The sequence below is a fragment of the Bombyx mori genome, chromosome 11 (assembly GCF_030269925.1).
Source record: "Bombyx mori chromosome 11, ASM3026992v2".
Taxonomy (NCBI): domain Eukaryota; kingdom Metazoa; phylum Arthropoda; class Insecta; order Lepidoptera; family Bombycidae; genus Bombyx; species Bombyx mori.
The window spans coordinates 18,176,037-18,202,798 of NC_085117.1; the positions used below are offsets into that span (position 1 = coordinate 18,176,037).

A 26,762-nucleotide genomic window follows, 5' to 3' on the forward strand; every position below is an offset into this window, starting at 1 on the left:
TCCGCGAAAGCGGGGCAGTACGCGAGCGTGTGCTCCGCCGTGTCCTCGTTGCAGCCACTGCAGTGGTGGCACTTCGGCGTCGGCTCCCTCCTGGCGACGAGGTGCAGGTAGCGACCGAAACAGCCGTGTCCCGTGAGCACCTGCGTCGCTCGGAAGGTGAGACGTCCTCGGTCGCGATTCACCCAGTCCGAGAGGACCGGGCGGATCGCCTCGACGGTCCGTCGCCCGTAGGCGGGGTCCGCCAGGCGGCGAGACCACGCCTCGAGCACGGCACGCCGAGATTGAAGCTTCCGCGCTCGAACTTCCACCGCGCCAGGACGCGGCTCCCCCCTGGAGCGGAGATCGCATCGCCACGCGTAATCCGCAGCGAGCGCCTCCGCTTCCAGGTCCCAGGGAGGCGTCCCAACATAGCACGCACGCCGCCTCGAACGAGACGGTGCGGTATCCACGAACCGCCCTGACCGCAATCGCGCGCTGCGGACGTCGCAACGCCGCAACGTTGTCGCGGGTCAGGGCGTGGCACCACACGGGAGCCCCGTACAGTGCCATCGACCGCACCACCCCCGTGTAGAGGCAGCGCACCACCACGTCAGGCCCTCCGACGTTCGGCAACAGCCGACTCAGCGAGCCGGCGGCCGCCATCAATCGGGGACCTAATCTCTCAAAGTGAGTGCGGAAGCTCCAACGACCGTCCAGTACGAGACCGAGGTACCGTAATCCGGTCGCCTCGATCTCGACGCGAACGCCTCCGATCACAAGGTGGGCCCCCTGAGGCGGCGCTCTCCGGGCCCCGTGAAACAACAGGGCCTGGGATTTATCGAGCGCCACCTCCAGACCCAGCCTTCGGATCCTACCGATGACGAAGGCCACCCCCGCGCAGGAAAGACGGGCAGACTCTCGCAAGTCCCTCCCCCGGGCCACGACCAAAGTGTCGTCCGCGTAACAAACTACGCTCAGACCCGGAAGAGGAGCACTTAGGGCGCTACGCAGGACCCAGTCGTAGCCGATGTTCCACAAGAGAGGGCCAAGGACCGACCCCTGTGGAACACCGCGCTGGACGGGGAAGCGGAGCACCGCCCCACCGTGCCCGGTGCACACGACCGACCTGTCCTCGAGGTAGGACCCGATCAGCCGACGGAGATACGCAGGGACGCCGTGATACTCCAGCGCCCCTGCGATCACCGACCAGGGCAAGGTGTTGAACGCGTTGGCGATGTCAAGGGACACCGCCAGTGCAACCCCGCCCCGGCCGACAGCCTCATCAGAGAGGGCACGCACGCGCATCACCGCGTCGATGGTCGAGCGGCCCTCCCTGAATCCGAACTGCTCCGCTGACAGATCGGGACCCACCCCCGTCAGATGTTGGACGATGCGGGCGGCCACCACCCGCTCGAGCAATTTTCCCGCCTCGTCCAGCAGCACGATGGGACGATATCCCGCAGGTGAGTCCGCGGGGCGTCCCTCCTTCCTTAGCAGAACAAGTCTGCCCGTCTTCCACTGCTTCGGAAACCGTCCCGACTCGAGGCAGGCTTCATAGAGCCGCACGAGTCGGTCCCCAAGGGCACCGAAGGCCAAATCCCAGACCCGGCCGTGAACACCGTCAGGGCCGGGGGCCGCGTCCTTCCTCCGCATCCTCGACACGGCCGCACGAATCTCCTCCTCCGAGAAGCTCGGAGGGACCACCTCAGCAGGGGCATCACCGCTCACGCTACTGCGTGGTGGCGTGCCCATGGAAGGGGGCTCGAAGCCCCTCTCCATCCGCGGGAACAGCCCGGAGACAATCTCCCGCAGCTGCTGAGGCTGGAGATGTTCCGTCACCGGGAGCGCCCACGGCCGCAATTTCTTGCGGACCGTTTGGTACGGGCGCCCCCAAGGATCTTGGTCAAGCGTCTCCAGGAGCGTCTTCATGCTCTGAGACTTGGCCTCGCCGATGGCCCGCCGCAGTGCCTCCTGCTTCTGACGGCAGTCGGCATGCAGGCGGGTCGCCACCTCCGCGAAGTCCGCATCGCGAAGGCGGCGACGGCGGTGGCGGCGCGCCCGCACGCACTCCTCTCGGAGGAGCGCGATCTCGGGCGTCCACCAATACGCACCGCCACGCGGAGCGCGACCGCTGACCCGGGGCATCGCAGCATCGCAGACGCGACGCATCGTACCCCGGAACCATTCGGCCTCCAACTCCACGTCCACTAGACGCGCGGGCATCGGCGCCCACGCGGCCACTGTGGCCGCCTCCACCGCAAGCACCTTGTTCAGGCGCTTCAGTGCCCATCGCGGGAATGATCGGAGAGCACTACGCGGGAGCTCCTCCTCACCGCGGGCGTCTTCGTCCGGCGCGTTCAACAAGGTGGAAACGGAGAGCTCAAATCGGACGAACCGATGGTCCGAGAGCGTCTCCGCCCCCTCGAGAACACGCCAGCCACGGACACGGCGTGCGGCGGACGGAGACGCGAACGATACGTCCACGTGTGATTCCCCGTTCCACCGCACGCAGGTCGCGACCGAACCTCTGTTCAGAAGACAGAGGCCGGTCGCGAAAGCCCACTCCGACAGGAACTCGCCGCGCGAGTCCGTGCGGGGAGAACCCCACGCCGTACATTTAGCGTTGAGGTCCCCCGCCAGTATCACCGGGCGAGACTCGAAGCGATGAACCAACGCCTCGAGCCCGCCCAGGAACCGCTCGAACTCAGCGAGACTCCTGTTCGGAGAGAAGTACACCCCGATCACGACGGTTTCGTTGACCCTAACGACGACGTACCCGGATCCCCTGGCCACCATTCCAAGGGGGGGTAACGCCGCAGACTGTCGCATCACGATCGCCACGGAGCCATCAACATCTCCGGCCCAGGAATCCTCCCGGTCGGGAGGTACGAAGTATGGCTCCGCAACGATCGCGACGTCGATGAACCACTCCGCCATGGTGTGGACGAGGAGATCCTGCGCCCTGGCGGAGTGGTTCACGTTCGCTTGAAGGAAGCGATGGACGTGATCCATTATTGAGGTGTCACGTCCATCGCTCCCTCGTCTTCCGTCCCGCCTTGCGGCCCGACGGCCGCGGCGGGAACTGACCGGCCGGCTGTATCACAGGCAGCCGGCCCTTCCTCTATATCTTTCTTCTTTACCGTCACCGTCTTCACCGAACCCGTCGCTTGCGACAAAGGTCTCGACAAGTAAATTAACCCATAGACACAGCCCTGAGTTTCTCGCCGGATCTTCGCAGTGGGTCGCGTTTCCGATCTGGTGGTAGATTCTGCAAAGCACTGCTCTTGCTAGGGCCAGTGTTACCAACACTCCCGGTTTGAGCCCCGTGAGCTCACTTACTCGCCCGGTTACGCTGACATAGCCTCGCAAGGCTATCAGCTTAAGTAGGAAAAAAAATCCCTTTGACTTGGAACTATAGCGGTCGTCCACTATACAAATGCCTACCGATAAAGAGGTTAATAGGCCGTTTGTTGGTAAAATTTTAACAAAAGCAAAACAGTTTCTTTGTAAATTAATATATTTAGTATCGGTAGAGACTAATGATGCTTTGTGTCTCCTATATTTAACCAGCACAAAGACAACATTACTATTTCAAGGATAAGTCGCTGAACTCATCGATATGTCTCCCGGGTCTTGGAGTGAGTGGCGACATAGGTTGTGGTATCAATGAGTTTCACTTACCAATTACAACCATACGAACCATAATCTGAGACGTCCGATTGTGCATCAGGAAATACCTTTTCAGGGCATATGGCCCTACACTACAAATAATGGCTTCTTTAACTTCATTACTGATTGTAGGACGTCTTTACTGGTGGAAGGACGTCTTGTGAGTTCGCACGGGTAGGTACCACCATCCTGCCTATTTCGGCCGTGAAGTAGTAATGCGTTTCATGTTGAAGGGTGGGGCAGTCGTTTGTCAGTAAAAACTAAGATCTTAGAACTCATATCTCAAATTAGGTGGCGGCATTTACGTTGTAGATGTCCATGGGCTCCGGCAACCACTTAACACCAGGTGGACCGTGAGCTCGTCTAGCCATCTAAGCAATAAAAAAGGCGTTTGATCTCCTCCACAGCTTATGGATATAAAGTGCAGTTCCACTATGACGCATCTAAATGCCCCAGATCAAAAAGTCTGGGTTAACCACAACACCACAGTGTCAAGTAGTAAACGATATCTATTGTCTATCATAATTTAGTGTGAAAGAAAACCTATTTTAAACAAAATTAGTTAAAATTACGATCACGTCAACATTACGGATAGCGCTAAGCAAACCCGCGTACCTTTCTCTTTTCGCCTGACACGGTTCTGTTTTGTCTGACGCAATCCCACGGTATTGCATCTCGTTTGATAAGCGTTGTTCTGTTGTGTAAATTCCAGTGAAATGCGTTTTTTTTAGCCAGATTCAGTAGACGGATCTTGTTTTTTTTTTATAGCTTAGATGGGAGAACGAGTTCATTGCCCGCGTGGTGATAACAAGAACCCATAGACATCTACGACGTAAATGCCGCCACCCACCTCGAGACATGAGTTGTAAGGTCTCAGTTTTAACAGTACAACGGCTGCCCCGCGCTTCAAACCTAAAGGAATTACTGCTTGACGGCAGAAACAGGCAGGCTGGTGATACCTACCCGTACGGACTCACAAGAGGCCCTACCACCCGAAGATTAAATTGAATGCTCGTTGTAGGGCGTATCATGAGCCCCGCACAAGGTACCACCTTCAGAATAAGACGCCCAATGAACTCATACTGAATGATACGAATGTACCAGTATTAGTGTACAAAAAAAATGGCGGCATAACACGACAAATGTGAAAAGTTCATTACAACTATAATGAGACCTTACAACTTAAATCTCAAAGTGGGTGGCGCATTTACGTCGTAGATCTCTATGGGCTCCAGTAACCACTTAGCACCAGGCGGGCTGTGAGTTCGTCCACCTATCTAAGCAATAAAAAAAACAGTACACATATCAGGAGCATAACTATTCGTACCTCGTTAGAAAACGTAGTAAAATTTTCGAATTAAACATTACCTTAATATCATTTTATTTAGATAAACTACGCCTTAATTCTAACTTGTGTCGCCTGCCGCTTAAACCCTACCAATTTATGTGAACATATTTGCTTTATATCACCAAACTGATGATCACTTTTTTGGTGCAACTTAATAAATAAATAAACTTAACGGCATCATCATCATCATCATCATCAACAGCCCATAGTCGTCCACTGCTGGACATAGGCCTCTCCCAATCTTCACCACTGAGCCCGGTCTGCGGCTCTCCTCATCCACTTCTTGCCGGCCACCATGAAATACACACAAAAACGGCATAATACGGACGATTTATTTATATACGTACGTGGGATAATACTTTTTATAATACCTTTTCAGTACTTTAGCAATTAGCTTACTAAAGGTGTACCTGTTTCATTAAATGAATGTATTTCGTAAATTTAACAAAAATAACTTTTGTTCGACTAGTCTACATTGAATTTGAATATAGTTTTAATTTATAGTCGGATCTGATGTAATTTTAGTGTTTTTTTTGTTCAACAAAAACTTGAATAAAATTATTATTATTTTCAAACGCGAAACGCGAGTGGGAAACAGTGTAATTAATTATATTATTATTTAAGTACCAGCTAAATTTGACGAATCTTATTATGAGTATACACTTGGACTATTTTTATTACGTATTTGTATTTTTAATTAATTCGCAACACACAATGGGCTAATAATATATTTTTGTTAAGAAATAGTGTATTGTATCAAGGTTAATGAGACTCATGGGAGTAGAGTTCTACTTGGAGCTGGGCGATTGGCTAGCCTCACTCAAAACATCAAACTGTCATCTCAAATGCAGAACTTGAACCATTGACATTCATGTGAGCTACTTACTCATCGAACCAGAAAATACGATCGCTTTGTCGCGGGTTTTTTTCCTACCTATGCTGATAGCTATTTCAGCGTCACGCTAACATCTAGGTGAGCTCACGGGGCAAATCGTAAGTGTTGCTAACACTGGCCCTAGCAAAAGCAGTGCTTCGCAGAATCTACACACCGGATCGGAAACGCGACCCACTAAGAAGATCCGGCGAGAAACTCAGTGGGCTGTGTCTATAGGTTAATTCACTCGTCGAGCCCTTCGTCGCAAGCGACGGGTTCGACGAGGACGGTGACCGGGACAGCCGGTGCCGTAGTAATAGCGACGCTATGATATGACACCATTAGGGATTATAATATACTAAGGTTGCAGGATAAAAAATATAAAAACCCTCTTATCGTCGCCGCCAATAATTACACATCCAATCCTGGTAAAGAGGCAACGCAAAGCCACCGTCATCCGAAACATGTCTTGTCGAATACACCCGATTCACTTTGGGTGCTTTTAGGCCCCTCAAGCACTGGTCCTTGTCGAACTTGTCTATACGAGCGAGCTAATCCATAGACACAATGAGTCTCTCGCCGGATCTCCTTAGCGGGTCGCGATTCCGATCTGGTGGTAGATTCTACGAAGCTCTGCTCTTGTTAGAGCCAGTGTTAGCACTTCACCTACCTAGACATTACGTAGCTAGAATAGCGCCTCAAGCTACCAGCTAATAGGTAGGGCAAGAATAAAATATAATAGTCCATAATTGTATTTATCGTGTACCTACTCGTCGATTTTCGAGTAAAGAGAGATGATTGGACATCGTAAGACACATCTTCCTCCTCCAACACTAAATAACAATCACCAAATTGTCAAAAGTGAAACGACTAAGAAGTAGAAGTCATGCAAAAGCACTTGCTTTGGACACGAAAAAAAGCTTTATCACGTTATTATTAAAAAAATAAAAATGGTTAATTTTTGTTGTACAAAAATGTACGACACACTGTGTGCATTACTAATAAAAATCTTACGTTACGGACGTTTTTTCCCGGTTAGAGTATCCCTCCGCATCGTCCCATAAGGAACTTCGTTCCAAAAAGCGCTTATAATTTGATCTTTCTTTTACAGACAAAACCCTGCCCATCGTAGGACCTCCAGCATTAGTAACTTCAGAAGAAGGTCACGCAGCCCAGTGCACTTGTCCGAACTGCGATGAACTTCTATCCAGATTCTCTGAATGCAGTATTTGTTTAGAACCCTTACAGGTGAGATATTCGCGCAACTAAAATCATTTATAGATTCGATCTTTTGTTATTGTACAAATATTTTTAATAAAGCTGTGCTTACATTATATATGTTTATGTATGTTATAATATGTACTATGTCTATAATATGGAGGAGCCCGTTACCGCCGGCATATATCTTAAATGCAGTGGTAATTTCCATTGTTCCCGAGTGACGGTGACCACTAACAAGCAGGTCGGCTATACGCTCATCCACCTTCGAAAGCAATAAAAAAATCGAATCCTAACTGCCACCATTTTGTGAAGTCGTCGTGGCCTAACCGATAAGACGTCAGGGGCAATCGTGTTGAGCGATACACCGGTGTTCGAATCTCAGGCGGGTACCTATTTTTCTAATGAAATAGGTAATCAACAAATGTTCACGATTGACTTCCACAATGAAGGAATAACATCGTGTAATAAAAATTAAACCCGCAAAATTATAATTTACATAATTACTGGTGGTAGGATCTCTTGTGAGTCCACGGGGGTGGGTATCACCACCCTGGAAGCAGTAATGCGTTTCGGTTTGAAGGGTGGGGCAGCCGCTGTAACTATACTTGAGACTTTAGAACTTATATCTCAAGATGGGTGGCGCATTTACGTTGTGGATGTCTATAGGCTGCAGTAACCACTTAATACCAGGTGGGCTGTGAACTCGTCCACCAATCTAAGCAATAAAAAAAGCATTTCTGTAAACATCACCGCATCAATAAAACTCAGCTCCTAATCTCCTCAAAGGAATCCAAAAAGTTTCAATTAAAATTTCGACTGATTTAAAACACAATTCATGTTCTTGTACGGCTTTTTACATAATGTTTGTGTCTCTAAAGTAAGAAGAAGTCTTATGCAGGAGAGCTCAGGTGCTCCTCACTAAGTCGAGGAAGTTTTAACTACTGGCAACACCTACGATGATAGTGTGGATTTTATGAACTGTACGTGCCGTTTCGCAATGTCGAATCCGTTTTATTTCTAAATACAAAGTGAAACTAGTGGTTTCGGACTGTAATTTTGGTTATCTTGTATGTATGTACGTGTGGCACTAATTTCAATCAGAGTCGTCACTATTAAGACAAAACGCTCCTTCGGTTACACCCGCGTTAAATTTTTAATTCAGAAATATCGAAACATGCTGCATATTCTCAAGAGAGTTGTTGATGTCACTTTCTTGTCCATAAACTACCAATCGATTTGTTAAATCCCGTTCTTACGGATCGCTTAAAACCTCTTTCTTCCTCAACCTCATCAGATTTTTGTTCTTCCTTTTTTTTTTATTGCTTCGATGTGTGGACGAGCTCACAACCCACCTGGTGTGAAGTGGTTACTAGAGCCCATAGACATTCACAACATAAATGCGCCACCCATCATGAGATATAAGTTCTAAGGTCTCAAGTATAATTACAACGGCTACCCCACCCTTCAAACCGAAAGGCATTACAGCTTCACGGTAGAAATAGGCGGAGTGGTGGTACCCACCCGCGCGGACTCACAAGAGGTCCTACCACCAGTAGTTCCGGTGTTTTGTACCGTAGGTTATATGGGAAATGTTCTTAGGAATTGTTCAAAACCTCTCCATCTCCTTTTAACCATCGCACCTTCCACCATCGGAGCAGAGTTCATTCACAATGCGTTTTCTTTGCATATTTATATTTCGTGTAAAAATCCAAATTTTAATTCCAAATTCGACATTTAAAAGAAGCAACGTTTTCCGAAAATGGTTGGAGTTTGAGCTAATTATAGACACGAGCAGTAACGAAACTTCGTTACACTAAGTACATGAGCCATTAATAGTCTTAGATTCAATATTTAATATTGATACTAACTTATTGATTTTTGTACAGAATTTGGTGTCAGTTGAGTATTTATTTATACGATATTAAAGCCTTATATTTTAATGATAAATATGTGAATATCGCAAGAGTTCAATATAAAGATCGATAAATATGATCCAGGTAAAATTAAGTAATTATTGATGTATTGAGTTTTTTTATTATGCTTAAAGGACCAACTCACCAACTATTTGGTATTATCATAGCCATAGTTATGCGAATAATGCCACTAACCTTGAGGCATGAGATTCCAAATTGATTGTACAATGGCTTTCCCATCTTTGAAACCAAAACGACGCTTCATGCTTGGAATGACCTCTTCCGAGTCCGCATGGGTAGGTACCACCACTCCGCCTATTTCTACCGTGAAGCAGTAATGCGTTTCTGTTTGAAGGGTGGGGCCGTTTTAACTATACTGAAACCTTAGAACTTATATCTCAAGGTGGGTGGCGTGTTTACGTTGGGCTCCAGTAATCACTTAATACCAGGTAGGCTGTGAACTCGTTCACCCATCTAAGCAATAAAAAAAATAAGCAGGCCAGTGGTAATACTCATACTGGATCATCATACGCCCATACGCCCTAATTCCAGTTAATCATCTCGGTGAAGTGAGTTAAGAATGACGATGAAGATAGAATAATGACATTTAGCCTACGGCAGCAAACTCAAGGGCAAAGTCAAATCGGTGCCTACCGCCGAGTACTCTCATGAAACCTCGTTTGAAGAAGGACTTGGCATAGCGCTCAAGAAACACCTTGAAGAAAAGTTCATTCCCGGCTGGAGGGTACATGGCAAAAATATTACGGTGGCCAAGAGCTCGTTAATGACCGTGAGAACGGCAGTCTCGATTATCCTAAAATCCCGCTTCTGTGTATAGACAAATGATAGTAGCTGGTATTTAGGAATCTGGACATCCATGCGTGACCGAGATTCTGTCTAGACGTAACGTTCTGTTTCGCTCTGTTGAGGAAGCTCTCGTTACAAAAAGTCGACCACTAAAATTCCAATGCCTTCGCAAATGTAATTATAGTCCTGAAAAAACAAAGCAAACTTGATTCGCGTCTAATGTTAGATAGGTACACGATTTAATAACTTTACCATCTAAACGGTACCGACTAAAAACTAGTGCTCAAATCGTATAACTATTAAGATCCTTTAACATATTTTAAACATTCTTTAGAAGACCTACCAATATCAAACATAGGCGAAGGATATTCCAGGAATTTAATTAAACGCTTCTCCATGTCAATACGTCCGATGCAATACATTCCTAACATACCCCGTTGTTATGGTTACACGACAACAACTTCAGTGCGGAATTTTGTTTCTTAACATTTGTGATACCAATTTTTGGTCACCTTTAGAATTGTTGTTCTAGGATCTTATTTCAAAAAAATATATGTAGATTCATCATCATCATCTCAGTCTGTCCACCGCCCACTACTGAACTTAGGTCTCTCCAATTGATGTCCAGTGCGGGCGGTTCATTCCCACGTGCAAGTAGGCAGCGGCTTGGCTCTGCCCCTGACATTGCTGAAGTCCATGGGCGACGGTAAACACTCACCATCAGGCGCGCCATATCCTCGTCTGCCTACAAGGACAATCAATAAAAATAACCTGCGTCTAACTTGACCGTGCGATTTTCATTAGGTCATCGGTCCATTTAGTAAGGGGTCGTCATACAATGCGCCTATATTTAGGTTTAAAAAGTATAAAACGCACGCTTAAATAGCAAACGGAACCAATATTTAATGTCATCTCTTTATCCTGTTAATACCGGTCACGGAATATTACAGCGATTTACGTCATTTCGGATCCTCCCGATCCGCTAACGGTGCTTTTAGGTACCTCAAGCACCGGTCATCGTTCTTGTCGAACCCTTCGCTTGCGACGAAGGGCTCGATGAGTAAATTAACCCACCGATACAGCCCACTGAGTTTCTCGCTGGATCTTCTCAATGGGTCGCGTTTCCGATCCGGTGGTAGATTCTGCGAAGCACGGCTCTTGCTATGGTTCGTGTTAGCAACTTCGTCAGGCTTGAGCCCCGTGAGCTCACCTACTAGTTAATACGCTGAAATAGCCTTTCAAGGCTATCAGCCTAGATAGGGAAAAAAAAACAGCGATTTTTTTATTATTACATAGATTGATGAACGAGCTCACAGCCCATCTAATGTTAAATCCTTAGCCCATAGACATCTACATCGTACTTTCCACCAACCACTTTAAGATAAGAGTTCTAAGGTCTCAGCATAGTTACAATTATAGTAATAGGTAGTATAGTATAGGTAGGTAGTATAGTCAAATAAGAAATTATAAAATCACTAGCTGACCCGGCAAACATTGTTTTACCATATATAAGATTTCTAGGGAATTTTTAGTGTAGAAAAAAAAAACTAACTTATTGTAAGTTTGTAAGGATGTGGTAAATAAGTGAAAGAGACATGTAGCGCTGTGAACGATGAGGGAATATATAATAAAAATAACAAAACCTCATTCAACCATATAATACCTCATTATAACAAAAAAAATGTCCAAATAAAAAAAATATGTTAGGGGTGGACAACCCTAATCACTTAGGGGTATGAAAAATAGATAGTAGCCGATTCTCAGGCTTACTGAATATGCATAAAAAATTTCATGAGAATCGGTCAAGCGGTTTCGGAGGAGTATGGGAACGAACATTGTGACACGAGAATTTTATATATTAGATTATAAATGTATGTACATAATTATGTTATATATGTATTAGCATCTGTCCTTAATGCGTGCGCAAACTTTCAGGACAATCGGATTTATTCAAGTCTTCGAAAATAGCGTTGAATGATTCCGTTACATACAAACCTAAAAAATACGTGTTCATATAAGACATTATGTCTGTACATGGTACGCTCATGTTTATTGTCCATTCTAATTGTGCCTTCATGTAATAGAATAGACAAGAGAAGATATATAATACTAAAGAATAGTCTTGACTAAGACTTTTGTAATCATCGTAACTCATGGATCAGCAATATTTTTCGCCGGCAGTAAGGCGTCTTTTAAGCCCGCAAGGGAAGGTACCATCACCCTGCCTATTTCTGCCGTGAAGTAGTAATGCGTTTCTTTTGAAGGATGGGGCAACCGTCGTACTATAACATTGAGACTTAGAACTCATGTCTTATTGTGTTATATGGTTCGACTCACTTGATCTTGTCAAATTTTAAGCGACCACCTAAGAGTTACCAAAGCTATTGTATAAATAAATAAATAAATATAAATATTTACTAACAATCACGCCACGTTAACTGGCCCCGTGATAAGTTCGTAAAGAACTTGTGTTACAGGTACCAGATAACGGAAATAAATATAAGATTTTTATTATACACATACATATACTTAATATACATCCATAAATAACCCTGGAAAAGACATTTATATTTATCATACAAATATCTTCCCTTGGCGGGATTCGAACCCGCGACCCCCTTGTGTAGTGACCATGTCACTTACCACTACACCAGACGGCCGTTAAATTTGATTTATTGATTTATTATGTTCTCTCTACACAAGCATACGTTGAATGTGGCTCGTGATAAACAATAAATAACTTTACAGGGACAACCAGTAGCTCTTAATTAATGACTTAAAATAATTATAAAATCTTATCGATTCGTTGTATTTGCAGTCATTTTGATTTTCCACTAAAACTAGTCTGCATTCGGTTCGAATTATTAAATCGTTGACATTAAAATTGTTTCCTGCACTCAAATGAATGTTATCGTTATTTCAACAATCTCCGAAAGAAGCAATCGTAAAATTAATATGTTGTTTAATTGATAATTCAAGGTTACGGAATTAAATTTTATTTTTTATTTTTTTATTGCTTGGATGGTTGGACGAACTCCCAGCCCACCTGGTGTTAAGTGGTTACTGGAGCCCATAGACATCTACAACGTAAATGCGCCACCCACCTTGAGATATAAGTTGTAAGGTCTCAGTATAGTTACAAATCCCGTTTTCGTGATCTTTTGAGTATCGCACAACTATCTATGTGCTTAGTGCGAGCTTTTTAACCTTCTCGATAGCGTCAAAGTTAACTCTTGTATGCAGTTGGAACAGCGCCCCTAGCGGCAAACGCAGGCAAACGTGCCAACTCCATTTTTGAGTTAACTTTTACGCTATCGAGAACGTTAAAAAACTCGCACTAAGTAAACAAATACATGGCCTCATATTATTATGTTTCCAATCAATTTACAAATATAAATCAACTTAATGTTTTATTACAACTTAAATCACTGTTCGTTCTCATAATAATATACTCGTATTATCCACCTATTATATTATATATTAGTCATATCGTATTTTTGGTTTATTTATCGTACAAAATAAACTTAGCGTCGTTTTATCTCGTTTCATCCGAATACCATCTGTGATGAAGTATGTGTTACGTTCTATTGTCGTGTAACAAAGTGGCCGTAGGATCGTATGGCTTCGATGGTGAGAATATTTTTTTGTTCCAGTGCTGTGGGCCGTGCGTTTGCCCGTGGTGCGGGGGTGTGTGGTGCGCGCGGTGCTCACGACGCATGTCAAGGTGTGCATGGTGCCGAGGTTCTTTGAGGGCACCGGCAGCGCCCTGTCTAGCACTTCAAAGGCTCGTCAACGATCTGATGTTACCGTGCAGGAATTACAGGTAATTAATGGACACACCAAAATGACCATTCATTATGACTATGGACCAAGCAATCTAAGATAATTTTGCCCCTGTTGGCGGCGAGCATACGGCCCACCTGATGGTAAGTGGTTACCGTCGCCCATGGACTTGAGCATTGCCACAAGCAGAGCCCAACCGCTGCCTACCGTTAAGTACTCTCTACAAGCCTCGTTTGAAGAAGGACATGTCATAGCGCTTGGAAACACCGTGGAAAAGAGCTCATTCCGAAGCCGGATGGTACGTGGCAAAAAGATCTCTGGAAACGATGATGATGATACGCGATGTGTCCCAATTTAATGGGATATTTAAGAATGATTCAATGAAGATTTCGACCTTATATCTCAAGACAAGTGGGTCATTCACGTTTTAATATCTATGGATACCAATAACCACTTAACGCCAGATAGGGCATAATCTTGATAACAAACGAAGAGAATGATAGATAACAATGAACATTGAAAATTATTTTAAAACGGAAATCATACATACAGTAAAGTTTTCAAATTAATTTGGTGATGGAATTTTGATTAAATTTTTGATAACGAATACGCAACAAAATTGGTACTTTGAATCAGTTACATAGGTAAACAATCTTCTTCCTATCATTAATACTGTAACTTCAGAAGCCCTTTTTTGAAGATAGTGCATCGTGTAAGCCCACTGGTATAAGTTGGAAGCACCATCCTGCCTATTAAATGGTGTGAAGTTCTGTTTTTAATTTTAATTGAGGTCTTGAAGTGGACGATCGTTTTTTTATTATTATTGAACTTATTATATGATGAGTTAGAGTTCTAAGCCGCAGGCTCTATTGACCAGTTAAGTGAATAAAATCAAAAAGACATCCCTCGACCTATTAAAATTAATTTTCTATTAACTTTAGTAAATTCTAAATATATAAATATTTTCTGTACATTTTTATCTACTAATAATATTTATCTTTAAAGTACATACTTAGTATAACATATTTGTTTGCACTGTTCTTAAAATCACAGACTCGCGTATGGAAAACATGGTCAAATTTACTTGTATTTAAATTTATTTATTTTATCTTATCTTGTCATTTTTGTGTTTACTGTGATATTGAAAAATCAATGCGTAAAGAGTTAGACATTTATCAAAAAAAAATGGAATAAAAAAGCTTCGATAAGTAAAGTTTAAGCGGTAGGCAGCGGCTTGGCTCTGCCCCTGGCATTGCTGAAGTCCATGGACGAGGGTAACCAATCACCATCAGGTGGGCCGTATGCTCGTCTGCCTGCCAGGGCAATAAAAAAAAGCCCGCCATCATTCACAGAATCTAATTGAAAAATTCGCAAAATATGCAACCCAGCTTAAAACTAAATTACCGAACGACCTCGATTTTGATAGACCAATAAATCAAAAATGAAACAAACAAAAATCACCAGACCTTCTGTTTATGAATTCAAAACTAACTGAATCAACAATTTATATTTTTTTTTGCGATTCCACGTGACTTGAAAACATTTTCGATTAAAATTACAAAAGGGCCGTTGACCTTTTATTTGGATTGGAAATTTATTTATAACTATCGGAAATACGTCTGCTCCGTCTGGAGTCTAATATAGAAGTATTTTTTTTTATCCTACCTATGCTGATAGCCTTGAGAGGCTATTTCAGCTTCTCCTTGACGTGTTCGTAGGCCTAGCAAAATTGGCCCTAGCAAAAGCAGTGTTTCGCGGAATCTACTACCGAATCGGAAACGCGACCTACTGAGAAGATCCGGCGTGAAACTCTTTTAGGGCGAGGGCTCTTATCCATTCTTTCTCCCTTCCATTTTATACAATATATTTTATTGAATTTTCATGAAATTGTCATGAGTTCGTGTATGAAAAAAAAAATTGTGGCACAGAATTTCTTGATATGTGCAATCAATTATGGTTGCCTATTTAGAGTCCGCACACGAAGGTGTCAGTTTAAAGAGTAGGTAGCGGGGCTGCGATCCCAATGAAATTGAGATTTTGCTGTCGAGTTGCCCGTGGACTTCAATTTACGCTTAAAATCTATGTTCCCGTCAACCGACATCTCTCTTTTTATAATAATAACTGACAAGGGATGCTTCGTTTTTAAAAATACCCACTTTTATTCTTCAAATTTTCAATTACAAAACCAAAGACAAAATTATGTACGTAAAATGAACTGAAATCTTAAGATGTCAGTGATTAGCCGTGCCAGAGGTGCCGCGTAATTCAATCTCCCTCGAATAGTGAACATAATATTTTTTTTTATATTTTCCACAAAGATTGCGGCAGGCAGTGGTGTAGATATGCCTCTAGTGTTGCCAGCATCTGTGAGCAACGGCCTCTCTAGCATTACATATTTACTATTTCGGCTATATTTATTACATACGGATCTCGGGCCCCACGACTACGATTTTTCCGCGAAATGTTTTAGTTCAGGCACGGAATCTATATATTAATTCGTGAAGCAAAAACTTTGTATCCCTTTTTACGAAAATTGCGCGGACGGAGGTGTATGAAATTTTCCACACTTACAGAGAATATAGAGAAGAAGTGCACAATGCAATTTTTTTTTTTTTTAATAATGCATAAAAGATCCATTAAATCAATAAAGAAAACATTACACACACTACCATGTATTTGACGCACAAACGCATGCATACTATTTATTTATTGTCAAACTTTTGTTCTTGACGTCTGTTGTCAAATTGAGAATAGATTAAATATTGTTTGTCTTTATTAATATTTTTCTATAGTGTAGTCTTGGCGAGATTTGTAATTATAGAAGTATAATAGTCTTTGAAAATGGAATCATAACAGTGTACAAACTTATAATTTCAATTAATTATTGTCGAATTTCGACTACCGGGTGAACTAGTATTACTTATTATCTTGCCTTGTAAGAGACGAGTAAACATTTTTGAAACACAAGGCTATAAAAATATGTGTATGTATGTATGTTAACAAGATGGCTCTTTGAATAAATTTTAATTGTGCATTATCTATATTTGGCTCTTTTGGTCGACAAGGTTGCCGATCACTGGCGTAGACACTTAATTGTCTACGTTATATTAAAAGAATAAAACATTTCAACAAAAATTCTGGTCATTATTTATGTAAATTATTATATAACATAATAAAACGAATCAACGCGACTAAATAACAATTATATTGTCTACAAAATTATAATAATCACCGGACTTGATTGTAATATTTTAAAACCAGAATGAGCCCGCTACTTTAAAGCCTTCGTCAAACAGAACGCGTAATTAGCGCGCGTCAGAGCGTTAAACTAACGCCGCGCTATGACGCCGAGATGTGTTGTACTACAATGGTAACATACTGTCAGACAGAGCCCCAGCGCTATAAGTACGCAACGCTCTGTCGCGGCGCTATGGCTGTTTGTCAGTATATTACCATAGTAGAACAACACATCTCGGCGTCATAGCGCGGCGTCAGTTTAGCGCTCTGACGCGCGCTAATTACGCGTTCTGATTGACGAAGGCTTAAAGCTCTTTAAAATTGGCAATTAATCTAATGGGTTTTGTAGTCGAACTATGTAATTTTACGATATTGACGAAATATCATTGTGAACAAGTAGGCTGTGGGGACTTCAAAAACGCCACTAACGAATTCATTCATCTCAATTAATTTCAATGTTTCCAATATAAACCGCAAAATTGATAACTTGTCCAAAAAAAAACAATAGAGTTTCACAAATAAATGTTTTGTTTTCAAGAAGGTCGTGGACTAGACAATGTTTTTTTATCTTACGTTTGTTATATTCTAACGAAGACTCTAATTTTTTTTTATTGTTTTGGTGGTTGGACGAGCTCACAGCCCACCTGGTGTTAAGTGGTTACTGGAGCCCATAGATATCTGCGACGTAAATGCGCCACCCACCTCAAACCGAAACGCATTACTGCTTCACGGCAGAAATAGGCAGGGTGGTGGTACCTACCCGCGCGGACTCAAAAGAGGTCCTACCACCAGTAAAGATGCGACGCACTGTACTTGCCAGGGCCAGTGTTAGCAACACTGGTTTGAGCCCCGTGAGCTCACTTACGCGTTAGGGCGAAGTTATCAGCATAGGTAAGGAAAAAAAGACTCTATGACAACTTCGACTCTGTTTGTTCAATACAAAAAAGGTTTTATTGTTTCTTTTTGTTGACACAATTGCTTACTTAAGCTTTCATGAATTGGTTCCGTGTGAACCGCTCGTAAATTAAGATATGTCCTAACATTTTTTATGTTGCACAAGGGTTTTAGGGGGATTAAATGACTCTTGTTTTTTTTTCAAATGCTTTTTACGGTTTTTCTTTTAGCTTATTCGAAGCTTTGTCGAATCTCAAATGGATAGGTTAGGTCTGGCTAAAGTCGCGTGTCCTTTATAATTTTGAGGAGATACCGGATTATCGTTTTTTCTCCCTACCTTATTGCTGATAGCCTAAGGTAGGCTCTTCCAGCTACGTGCGAACGAGTAGTTGAGCTCACGGGCTCAACCTGACAGAATTGGCTAACATTAGCCCTAGCGAGAACAGTAGTTTGTAGAATTTCGCACCGGATCGGATTCGCTACCCACTGAGAAGATCCGGCGAGAAACTCAGTGGGTTGTGTCAATGGGCTAGCTTGCTCGTCGCGGAGCTATACGAGGATGTTGATCGGTGCTTGAAGGGCCTAAAAGCACCGAAAGTGGATCCGAGGGATCCGACAAGACATGTTTCGGGCATCAGCGGCTTTGTGTTGCCCCGTTGCCTGGGACAGATATAATAATATCGTAATTATAAATTGCTATGAAAATTTTTCGGAATAACCTCGATCAATCACATGACCCATACCTTAAGTAAGTTAATTATAGAACAGGAATATTTTGAATAAAATTGTGTCACTGCTTGTGACAACATTCGGCCAATTTTGACAGCATTGTTATGTACATAATATCGCATTTTATTTATTTCTATGTATTTTTTTTTCGTGCACGTCTGTTGCCCCGGAATCTCGTTCTATAGCAGACGATCCAATAGGAAAAATGGAATCGAATTTTAAGAACGGTTTACTTACAGAAAAACGAAAAAATAACTTATAAAAATATTACATAATATTTTTTATTAAACTTGACATTTTTTTAGGTTCTTTTCGAGAAATAATTGATTTTTGGTGTATACGGGTAGGCAACACCATTCACCCGAATGCTATTACCGTAGGAATGGTTGCGATAGTGCAACTGGGTAGTCGCAATCGCGGTTAAACACTAAAAAATATATATCGAAAATGATATATGATGATATATTCAATTGAAATACTGGCACCTGGCCGAGACAATATTATGTTAAAATCTCAATTACATACAAAACTGACCGACAAGTTCACAGTCTATTTGGAATAAGAGCCTATGGACAGCAATGCAGCGGCCCACCTTAAGGTTGTCCTTGAAGCTAAAAAAAGACATGATTGCTTCGTGTCAGAATAGACTAATCATAAAAACAAAACGGTTTTATGTAAAACATTTATATTTTTATCGATAAACAATTAAAAAGACTAATTAGCGATTTACATACATATAAAATGAAATTTATTATACGTTTTGTTGCACATTGATTGGCGAAGTTAGTTATCGTGAATAAATTGTTTTTTTGTTGTTGTTATTCGATGTGGAGTTGTTTCTATTTTTTATTTGAATATTTTGATCGTGATCGTTATTATTACACACGAATTTGTTAATTTTATTATTGTTTTAAAATGAATAGCTAAATTTAAGACGTTCTTCATCCTTATACCTCTGTGTGTCTGTATTAACAATGCAATGCTGAAACTCTAGCAATCATCTGAAATTCTAAAAACACGATGACCTTTTTAAAATCACACTGCGCAAGAAATGTTGAACCATATTCCATCAAATGTAATGCCGGAACTCTAGCAACCATCTAACATTCTAAAAACACCATGATCTTATTAAAATCACACAGCGTAAGAAATGTTGAACCATATTCCATAATATCCTATCTACGCCAAATGCTGTTTTTATTACCTTAAATGAATATAAGGGCTCACGGATAGGCCCATATTAAATGGTAAACTAACTATTATTATCACACCATCGCCTAATTCAAGACTGTCAAATTAAAAAAAAAACAATCGACCCATTATTCTTATATATACATACCTAACCGAAAACCTTTGGCTGTTTCGTGAATGAAATAAGTACTTTGTGATTATTGTAATCTGTGGTAACTTTATAATCTTGATTCATGTTAGCTTTGGCGCCCTTTTTCCCTACCTATTCACTGGTAGCCTAAGAGGCTATTTCAGCTTCACCCGGACGGGTAGGTGAGCTCACGGGCTCAACCTGAGAGAATTTGCTAACACTAGCCCTAGCAAGAGTAATGCTCTACCACCGGATCGGAATGGCAAACGACTGAGAAGATCCGGCGAGAAACTCAGTGGGCTAACGCCCTCTAACTAGGCACATAATATAGGATACTTGTCATGACTCCTATTTCTTTTTTTCTATTAATATACTATCTAATATTACTACTGGTCTCATTTTATTGAAATCTCACCACGTCAACAGCGATACCTAATAGTGCAGGAATTTATTTTAAATCTTATTTCCAAAAAAACGAAACTACGGCGCATTAAAGAGAATAGTTAAAATAAACAATTCAGCTATCTGAGCGAACGTGTCAAATTATAACTAATAGTGGATGAATAAACTAGTGGAATGAGCACGTGTGTAAATATTAATATTTCACAATTCTAAATATTAAGAATGACATTGAGATTTTCTTGTTATTATAAAACATCAAGACCTTTAAAAGTTATGACAAATTATGGTATTTTTCTTTGCAACTTATCTGCAGACATTCGTTTTCTTGTCTACCTACCTTTTATTGCTTTGAAATTGTTTTTTTTTATAAACCTCATAATGAAATAGAGAATTTTGCTGAGATGCCAATGGACTATTAAATAATTCAAGAATTTGTGGCACTTTTGCACCATAACATTTGAAAAACGATTAACAAAGAACCAATTTTACGCAACAGTTTCAACTGTATTCTATATCATTATTCATAGGTAGCGAGCTCCGTGGAAAATCATATAATTTGTATTGAACTTTGAGAGGTCGCGCCGAAATGAATTATTGCTCTGACAAAATATACTAAATTTACTAAACAAATAGTGGATTTTACGTAACACATTTTTTTATGTTTTTTTAACAAGATTGGGCAAGACGGATTCTGTCGATTAATTAGAGCCAACAACGATGTGCTAAAAGCTTTACCCTTTAATCATTTTTAGTAAAAAGATTTTATGATGATTTATTTTATTTGGCATTCATAAATAATTGCAGCGTGATATTCATGTACTTAGTGATATCATCAAATACTAAGGGTTTGGCCTTTTGTGTGTTGGTTTAAAGCAAATATGTCTTTGAAATCTGTCAATATTAATATAATCGATGATAGTTCAACTCATTATGGATTAGAATCACGGATAATTCTGCCGTGAAGTAGAATATGCTAAATTTGAAAAAAAAAAGATCAATTCATTGAGGCCACCTGAGATTTCGACCTTGTGTTTTAAGATATCGGAGGTATATTCTTTTTAATGTCATTCGGCTTCCGCAGACAATTAAACCAATTAAACCCAATTAAACATCAAACTATGAGTACATAACGTGCTAAAAACAGAACAGGTGTGAAGACTTTTTTTTATTGCCCTTGTAGGCAGACGAGCACACGGCCCACCTGACGGTGAGTGGTTACCGTCGCCCATTGACTGCAGCAATGCCAGGGGCAGAGTCAAGCCGCTGCCTACCAAAAATCCATTCCATTTGATCCTAAAAGTGTTTAAAGCCTTTACCTAAAATTAACATTGGGGTCTTCCTTTGTCCACAGACGCGGTTGCACAGAACTACTGACAGCAATCACAAGAGTCAAACACGAAGAAGAGTGTAAGTTTGATACGATGATGTGTCCCATCACCGCGAACTGTTGCTCGGTTCCATTCGAAGAACTCTCCAGTCACCTTCAGTCCACGCACAACATCATTGCGGTATACTCGCAGAAGATAAAAATATTAATAGAAAACTTCCAAACGAAACTGAAGAAGACAGCTTGCTGTCGAACGAAATATAAAATAATACTGCTGCATCAGAAAAGCGCTTTCGTAATCAAAGTATGCATTTACAATTACCACGTCAAAGTTGAAGTTATGAGGAGGAAGCTAGGTTATATTGCCGATGTTAAATCGGAAACGAAAAAAAGCGAATACTGCGCTTTAGTAGAATTCCAAAGTAAAGCGCTGAGTACTAAATCGGCCATTTTAATAGAAAACGAGGCTTACGGGAAAAAAGCTGAAGTGCAATGGAGCGATGTGATCATGAAAGCTGAAAACGATGAAGCTATCACGATACACGTAAACATCGGAAAATCAGATACAGATATGCTAAGGAAAGATTGTCGTGAATCGACGTAGCGAATTATTTGTAGATTTAGAATATAAGCCAATAATTTAGGTGAAAAATTTTTCAGATATACCAACGATGACTCAAAAATTTCGGATCATACGAGTAATGTTTAACTTTAACTCTGATCCTATTAAATCAAACATCCACAGTATTGAATTCAATCCTTGATATAGCCGTATCTATCCAATAAAAACTTATCCAATAAACTTTGCTAACTCCATATTATCCAGCTCTTTGTAATATTTGAGTTCACATTAAAATGTAAATTCAATTAATTTCCTTTGTTACATAACATTACTACAGTCTACAGAAAATTGGTTACGTATTGTAATTGTTTTAATCTAAACTTTGTGTTCTTAGAAAACGGTCTCATTAGACTAATGATGGTCTCATTCCGTGTAGTTTTTTTTTAAAATGGTTACATATTTTTACAATGAATATAATATAGCCCATTTAGAAATATTTGGCATTGGCCTACTATGACTGATGTACATTAAATTAGTATTAAATATATTTAAGATGTTTTAACTAGTAACAAAGTAAGACAAATAAATGTTATTTTGATAAGGTTTCCTTTGAAGTTTTATTGACATCTCACAGCTAAGTGTCAGCATTCTGTCTATTTCTCCCATAAAAAAATTATGTGTTCTGACTTGAAGCATGCGACAAACTAAATTTAAAAACTCTTCAGGCAAGTTTCGACATTTAATTCTTAAATCTATAGGCCATGGCGACAACTGAACATAAGGTCAGCAATAAAAAATTAAAAGAAGACGATATAATTCCGACAAAAAAAAATTAAATTCTCCAATAAATATTATATTATGTAAATTTGACCTTCACATTGCCATGAATTTACCTCGCATAAAAATGAAGTCGGAATATCGAAAGAGTGACACTGTGAAAATAGTAGAAACTAGCTATAAAAAAATAAACATTTTTATGTTCACGTCTGTGATAAAAGCGAAATGAGATTCCCCTTTGACACAGGAACCGTTATTATTTTTTTACACGAGTGAACTTAAACTCAATTTCGTCACGTTGAAATCTCGTAGTTGAAATTCGTATTTCATTTTACAAAATATGAAATACGAAAGAAAAAGAAAAAGAAAAGATAAAATATAACATTTAAATAGAACAAATTTATTTTTTATAAGAATTGATATGATAAGATAGACACGACGTAACTTCACGACATAGTCAACTATCCAATTTTACACTCCCAAAAACATGTGCAGACGAACCGGATAGCTGTATAGTTATGTTACCTGTAATATTCTATATCCAAAAACACTGTTCAAAGAAAAATCAGACTCAAAGCTCAGATTCTAGAGAGAAATTTTATATAATGATTGCTTTACATATATATGAAACACTAGCGACCCGCCCTCGCGTCACTTTGGAAACATTAAATTTTATTATTGATAGCTGAGTCCCGCGATGTGACCCGCGGTTATTATCGTACCGCGGGTGACGCCGCGGCGCGATGATAATCTAAAAAAAATAACCTAAGTTACTCCTGATGATACACATCAGCTTAAAATCGGTCCAGCCGTTCCAGAGATTAGCCGGAATAAACAGACAAACAGACAGACAAAAGTTGTAAAAAATAATATTTTGGTGTATGTACTGCGGTATACATACTTACGCCTTTAGTAAAAAGTTATTTTATTATTACAAACAGACATTCCAATTTTATTTATTTGTATAGATGTTAAATAAAGTCCCGGGTACTGTTAGACACCCAGTCTAGGTTAAGTGTTTGCAACTTGCTTACGAATGTCAGCCCTCTTCCCGATGGACGTCTTAAGGATAATCAGCATCAGCAACGTCTGCATTACGTCAGAGTTACTGTTTGTAAAAACTCAGTGGCGTGATATTTATGTACTCGGTGATCAAATACTAAGGTCGACAATATTTTTACAATATAAAATTCCAATATTTGGGGACTAATTTCATACAATCTCCATACAAAACTTGCGCTCTGAATCTTAAATATTTTCTAACTCTTCTAACGATTATTATGATCAGGGCGCTTCCATCATAATCCTTAATTATTCAATTCCTCGTCTCATTTCTAAAGATTTATAAGAATCAAACTTTCAAAGTCAGTCGAAGCAGTAAAACATTCCAAGCGGTAGGACCCGAAATCGGTTAATGTTAATAATCCCTTAGGAACGTAGATTTCTTCAACGTAAAATGTTAACGAGGTTCCTCGGAGATTAAATTCTTTAATCATTGAAGCAAAACGGTAGTTGATTGAATTCTGAATTAAACTGGTAGCCAAGCGAAATGCGACAGAAAGATAAATATCTTGTTGAGATCGATCAGATATTAAATATTGGCATCATTCGTTGTCTTTTGAATTTATAACTTATTTTTAAAAAAAACGCCTATTTCTACTGTATCTGTATCACCTAATATCTAAACGGCGGAACTGATTTTGATGGATTATTATGTGTCTTTGAGTGGGTCTCCAGTGGATTATTTAGAGTTATAATTAGTATTGTAATCGTATTCTACTAGGTATTTTTTTTTGGTTTTCGTATAAAAGTCGTCGTGGCCTAAAGGATAAAACTTCCGGTGCATTCGAGTTGAGCGATGCACCGGTGTTCGGTACCAATTTTTCTAATGAAATACGTACCCAACAAATGTTTACATTTGACTTCCGCGGTGAAGGAATAACATCGTGTAATAAAAATCAAACCCGCAAAATTATAATTTGCGTAATTACTGGTGGTAGAACCTCTTGTGACTCCGCAAGGGTAGGTACTACCACCCTGCCTATTTCTGCCGTGAAGCAGTAATGCGTTTTGGTTTGAAGGGTGGGGCAGCCGTTGTAACTAATCTTGAGACCTTAGAACTTATATCCCAAGGTTGATAGCGCATTTACTGTGTAAATGTCTATGGGCTCCAGTAACCACTTAACACCAGGTGGACTGTGAGCTCGTCCACCCAACTAAGCAATAAAAAAACCGACTCAATTTCACATGAGACAACTCTAACTTGAATTCCTTGAATATGGAACGTTGATTGAACAGAAAACTAATTTAGCACCGCTGCGATTTGAAATTCAATTAAAACGGAAGATTGACGTTAAAAAATATGGCGTATTGATGAAATGAATGTATTCGAATTAGCCATCGTGAAAATCATATAGCTAAAAAATACTTCTAAATGTATCAATCCTACCACATGTGCACTACGTGCGATCTACCACGATCTACGATCAATGAATACGTGTATGTTTTTTTTTACAATGAAGATATTTACATATTTCATCCGGGTATGATTTAATATTTGGCTGACTCCAAATAACCATTTTTATATGTCTGAAGTGTCTGAACAAGTCAATTTGAATTTTAATTTATTTGAATTCCAAAAACTACTTTTTTTTTCTAGGGATCAATCTTAATGTTAATTTTAGTTTGAATTTTTTATTGTTTTAAATGAGTAGGCGTGGTAGTGGACAGACTTGTGCTAAGAGAATATTTCAAGTTGAAATCTTAATGTCAGTCATGACGAAACTTACTTGTGCGGGCGTACAGCTAAAAATGTAGTTAATTTGCGTTCCCTACACAATATTATTTATTTATCGTGAAAGTCATCCTTGAAGAAATATTCATTAACAGAAAATACTTCATAAGGTATAAGATTAAAGAAACGAACATTAGCCCAAATTTATTCGTTTTATACAAACCTTTTTTTTTTATTGTACCTGATGGTTGAACGAGCTAACGGCTAATCTGGTGTTCAGTGACCGGCATATATATGTCTATATATACATCACAACATACATACTGCTCATCTTGAGCCATGACATGGAAGTCTAGTTTGTATTGCACAGCGGCTGTACTAATTTTGAACCTACAATGCTACTGGATAAAAATTTGCAATGGTTTTGTCCATGCTATATGATCCCCCTTACAGTTAATGCATATCCACGGAAATGGAATAATATGTATTGTAGACGCGAGATAAGCAAACTACGAAAATATTTGAAATTTGGTCGTTGCAAATGAAGGACACAGACTGCGGGAAGAAACGATAAGAAGCGGCAGTTCTGCGTTAAAGGAAGGATGCACAATACCTTTATGTAGTCCTTACTGCAGACTCGTACCACTTCGCGATGAGAAACACCAACGATTTCACTTATTTACGTATTTAACATACCAAAGACACGAAGTGCGCGCGCGGTTGTTCAGCCATATTTTTTTCGTCTCGATGTCACCACACGATCTCGCTCGCACGCGTCCGTAGGTAAAAGTGCCGGAGAGGGATGGGACAGGATTTGCAAAACCAAATTAAAATGTTGCTAATTTTCGAAACTTAAAACTAACAGTTTTAAACCAGCGCAACCATGTATATATGAGTTATTTTGGCTTCCGGATCAGAATCCTTCCCGTCGGTATTTCCCCTGCCTAATCGTTGGTAACGTATGTGGCTATTTTAACTGCGCGCTAACTCGTAGGTGAGCTCAAGGGGTCTCAACGTTAAAGGAATTGCTAATACTAGCTCTAGCAAGATCGGTGCTTCACTGGATCTGCCACCGTTTTTTTTATTGCTTTGACATGTGGACGAGCTTAGGGCCCACCTAATGTTAAGTGGTTACCGGAGCCCATAGACATCTACAACGTAAATGCCGCCACCCACCTTGAGATA

General features: G+C 40.8%; 2 protein-coding genes across 7 annotated transcripts in view; one reads left to right on the forward strand and one right to left on the reverse strand.

Annotated features, from left to right (window-relative positions):
- The window catches only part of LOC101738865 (uncharacterized), a 56,715-nt gene extending 34,044 nt beyond the window's left edge, over nt 1–22,671 (forward strand). For 2 of the 4 annotated variants that reach the window (XR_009974361.1, XR_009974360.1), the window contains exons 3-6: nt 6,982–7,118; nt 13,465–13,634; nt 21,529–22,422; nt 22,461–22,671. Coding sequence is in view for 2 of the 4 variants with exons in the window: in XM_004932847.5 (XP_004932904.1) it covers nt 6,982–7,118; nt 13,465–13,634; nt 21,529–22,108 (887 nt within the window). In the remaining 2 variants the exon portion in view is untranslated. Of the gene's footprint in view, nt 1–6,981; nt 7,119–13,464; nt 13,635–21,528 lie in introns of all 4 variants that reach the window. The other 2 variants (XM_004932847.5, XM_004932848.5) reach the window with 1 other exon arrangement.
- Nucleotides 1–26,762, reverse strand: part of LOC101737606 (adenylate cyclase type 2) — a 240,287-nt gene that overhangs the window by 100,998 nt on the left and 112,527 nt on the right. The window lies entirely within an intron of this gene.